At 39.9% G+C, this 4,595-nt stretch overlaps 1 protein-coding gene across 1 annotated transcript in view; it reads right to left on the bottom strand.

Annotated features, from left to right (window-relative positions):
• LOC118324042 (E3 ubiquitin-protein ligase HECW1) overlaps positions 1 to 4,595 on the bottom strand; it is a 68,687-nt gene that overhangs the window by 24,043 nt on the left and 40,049 nt on the right. The window contains exon 12 of the mRNA XM_035656158.1: positions 4,223 to 4,321. Within this exon, the coding sequence (XP_035512051.1) occupies positions 4,223 to 4,321 (99 nt within the window). The remainder of the gene's footprint in view (positions 1 to 4,222; positions 4,322 to 4,595) is intronic.

Here is a 4,595-nt window from a genome sequence, read left to right as displayed (position 1 = left end):
GATTCTACCTTTGAGTTCGAAGTTCGAGATTGAGATGTAATTTCGATCGATTTCGATTTAAATTCGAAATCGTGACACTCCTTTTCGATGCTGTACATTACAACACCAAAAGTGAGTGGATAACTAATCCCTTCATACAAGCTCTGATGGCTGCCTTGAAAATCATCAGGACTTTCGGGTTGATTCTGACAAGCCGATTATTGGTAGGATCCAAGCCTATGGACCAAATGATATGAAAATATAAGCTTAATCTCTACATTTTGTAAAGAAAATCAATCAAAATCTTAAATACACTCTGGGAACAAATCAAATTAAGACCAATTCTATTATAAAACAACATCCTCTTAAAGAAAATGTGTCAAAATCAAGTGAATCCATCTTGGATCACAGGAAGAAAATGTAAACACTGACTTGTTATCACCTTACAGACTTGTTGGCAACATCCAGTAGACAACATTTACCTAACCTTTGTGCTACCTGGCATTGCAATTGCAGATTACAACAAACTGAATACCCCTCGCCTCATCCTCCACATCAAAGTGTGTATAACTAACGGTACAACCAGTGATTGATTTGTCTGCTCTGGGCTACTGAGGACTCTGTAGAAGAGGACACGCTCCCTGTGTAGATGAAAATGTCTCATTCAAGGTAACAAAAACACAAGGACAAATGATAACATACCTATTAATATTAGATTCCATTCCATTTCATTACAATAGATCCTCCTAAATATTACACACTGGACCTTAAGGGCAGTATGAATTATTTTGGCTTTAATGGGGGCAGGAGAACAAGCTGTAAAAACACTGACATATTATCAGCCCATAAAGTTAAAATAATGTTTTTGCATCCAACTGACACAGGACCGGATGAGCATTCATTGGTGTCACCTGATGATATCAGTAATGATATCAATATCCAATATTTACTCTCTGATTGATCTCTACCAACCCCTGAGAAAAATATCTCACTCTCAAGATGCTAAAAGCTCCACTATGTTTACCAGCTAGCTGCTAACCAGTGCTGCCCGGATCACGAGCAGGTACAGTCAGATCAATTAGAGATTTTTTTTTACTGAAAGCAGCTGCCTGCTGCTACACTGGAAATTTGTGTGAACCATAAAATCTAAACTATAAGCTGGAAGATGCTTAAGTATGCGTAGAGCTGATGGAAGTGTGGAATTGGTGATCATTCTCTGTGGGTTTAACGCCACTTGTGGCGTCTGTTACACAAGCATCTGACCCACTGTTATCATAGAAATAAAACAAGGGAAAATATTTGTCACAAAACAAAGAATATTTCAACCTTGTTCTTAAACAAATAAACTTGATTAAAGTAGTTCCTATAATAGGGGTTTTATTTTTCTGGATAGTAGTTTTATGACCCACCATATTCTATCTATAGTTTCAATACTAATTTACTCAAATATTCTTAGGGATTGCATGAACATTATTTAACTGATCAATATAGGATCATGTAGGTCAAGACTTACACAAGTTTTTGCTCAAAGCTGAGCAAAGCTTATTTCTGTCATTTGGGTTTATGTTTGTTGTGGTTTAATCAGAAACAGAGGCAGGTTGGAATTGAAATCAAAGTTGTTGTTGTTGTGACTATCTGATATGCCACAATTAGGACTTAATTTGGCTCATAAACACCCACAGTGTGAATGTGCGAAACGAGGACCATAGCAGTTTTCCCCAGCTTTGACTAACTGCTGAAGGAGGAGGAGAAGGAAGATGAAGACCGCCCCCTCAAGACAGAAAAAAAACAACCCTCTATTGGTCATGACTGCTCTGCCTACACGCACACGCACACGCACGCACGCACACAACACCACACACACACAACAACACACACACACAACACACCACACACACACACACAGCGTGCCAGTCCTGACCATATTTAGGGAGTTAGGAAAGTGCTTGACTAAATTGTACTGCCACTGACTTTCACATACTTAAAGTCAAAGAGGAATGAACTTGAATGAACAATGTCTGGTTATTATGATTAGTGCTATCAACAAAGGCTGTGACATTTCTGACTTGTGTGACTGTGTTTCAAGTAATTTCTAAAGTAAACATACTAAACATTTTCTGGTTCCAGCTTCTAAAATGTCTATTTCCTATCACCTTTACACTGGTTACCTTTGGATGAGTGCTAGTCCGACCAAAAGTTATTTTGAATTCATCACTTTGGGCTCTGACAACTTCTCTATATCCATCAAGAGCAATGTCAGGGCTGTCCAGTGTTGTTAGCTGGAAACCCCCAACACCAGCAACATTAGTAATGTAATATTGTATATATGAATAGATTTTTGTCAGTCCTATTATTATTCTTCGTCTTACTTCTATTTGGGGTCAGCTGCAAGAATTGTGCTCTCAGTTTTGAAACTTCAGTTCCCATAATGTTTTGGGGGACGTACACATGATGCTGTGGATTCAGCAAGTTACACTTTGGGCTACAACCTGAGGAACGTTTGGTTTGTTTACATTTTGGCAAACTGGCACCATTAAAAGGATGCTAAATGTTGGTGGCCCTGTAGCTCACCTGGTATGTTAGCTAACTTGGTACTCACCACGTATCAAGGCTGACTTCTTCTTGCAGAAGCCTGGGTTTAAATCTAGCTTGAGGCCCTTTGCTACATGTTATCCTCTCTCTGTCTCTGTCTGCTGTCACTATCCAAAATATAACAAAATACCAAAAGTATGCTATATCAGAAGAACATTATCATTCTCAGGAAAGTTCTGGATCGTCTTATAGACATTTACTTGCAACGAACATCAGAAATAATAAAGTATAAAGTAATAAAGCGTAACACTAAATCTAAACATGTGTATTAAGTCTGTATGTTTAGAGTGAGACAGACTGAGTTATGACTCTAAGAAGAAATGTGAGTTCTTAGGCAAATTGTGGCATTCCGGCACTAAGCATGTTAAAGTACCTTAATTGCCTCCATGAGCTGTGAGCTGACTGTGTTGGTCCCTCCGTGCACCACCCCCCTGCATCTCTCCCGCGCCCCCCTGGGGAGGCATGCCTCATAGTCTGAAAAACTCTGATCTAGGGAGCACATCAGGACTGATTCATCTCGGGCCAACAGTGGAATATCTCCCTTGACAACTTCTGATTTTGCATAAACATGGCGACATTCAAGAATGTCAGTATACAGTATTATTCATGTTGAGACTGTGGTGGAAAAAGCAGCAGCAAACAACTCTATCAGTTTCTATTTCCATTTTCCTGTTGCTTACCTTTCTTCACATCCTCATATATACTGCCTCGAACTTTTTAACACAAGACTTAATTTCTGAGGATGCACACAACCTACAGGCCATGGAGGGTAGGCATTATATGCATGTGTAGTTAATAGCAACCAAATAAGCCCTTAGGCCAGAGATACACTTGCTTTTAACTACGCATTTATGTGCGCATGACAGCTGCCTTGCGTATCCTGCATCTGTTTGTTCCTTTGGTTGCGATGCAAACACATGGTTAAAATAAGATTAATATAAGCTAAGAGGATCTATATAGGCCATTAGCCTTAGCATTAAGACTGGAAGCACAGGAAAAATGCTAGCCTGGCTTTGTCTAAGGTTTAAATATCCTCCTATCAACACCTCTGAAGCTCATTAATTAACCATTTCTTTAATGAGTACAAAATCAGAAAAATCACTGTGCAAGAAATATAATAATATAATAACATCTAACTCCCCCTAAACTAGAAAAGAGGTGTTGATAGCCATATTCTTGAGGGTTATAAATTGCTGCTGTATAATCTTAAGCAGAAAACAGACTGCACATTTTTATCCCAAAGCATGTATTGAAAAATGTTGCGTGTAAAGGAAACAGCACACTGGTTAGGTGCTCTCAGTTGGACGCTGGATGATGTAACAGCTCAGTGGAGTTTGGGCCTTCTGGCAGCTGACTTTCCTGCTCTGAATCGGCAATGACCAGCGAGCCATCCAAGCATCCAATACTGAGTGCAGATCCAACCATGAACCAAGTGGCACATAGCATTATGAAGCTGTACATCTACAGAGGTGTGCGGGGAGGGAGGATGAGATGATGAGGGAAAACACAGAGGAGATGGGATATGTTTGCAAAGCAAACATACTTGGTAGCATGCATTGAAACACACACACACAAACTAGCTATACTTGCACAGCAAACCAATGTGTAGGGATGTGACTCCAGAGTAAGACTGGGAGGTGTTGCTTCTTACTTGGAGGTAAGGCTTGGTCAGTGGCAGCAGGAAAATGGTTTAGGTCATGGCTGGGTCGCAGGACTGGAAGATGGCCAACAGGAGGGGAGAAGTCTGAGCCTACAGGACAACAGAGAGACAGTGCGGTATAAATTACTAAAAGGCTGGGGATACTCTATACCACCTGTCAGACGAGAAAAGAACTGAATATGGCACACTTGGTGTGTGGAAACTCCATATTTTGTTGCACTTAACTGTGTAAATTCCAGCCTAGTATCACAGGCAAATTATGGTCATATTGGGCAGTTTTGCAGCACATGATTTCCCAATGCAGGGAGTAGTTCAATTCAATTCAATTCAATTTTATTTATATAGCACCAATTGATAACAGAAG

The sequence above is a fragment of the Morone saxatilis genome, unplaced genomic scaffold, assembly GCF_004916995.1.
Source record: "Morone saxatilis isolate NCDOM2014 unplaced genomic scaffold, NCSU_SB_2.0 Contig0, whole genome shotgun sequence".
In the NCBI taxonomy this organism is placed as follows: Eukaryota; Metazoa; Chordata; class Actinopteri; family Moronidae; genus Morone; species Morone saxatilis.
Note: the sequence above shows the minus strand (reverse complement) of the source record. Positions and strands in the feature narration are given on the sequence as shown.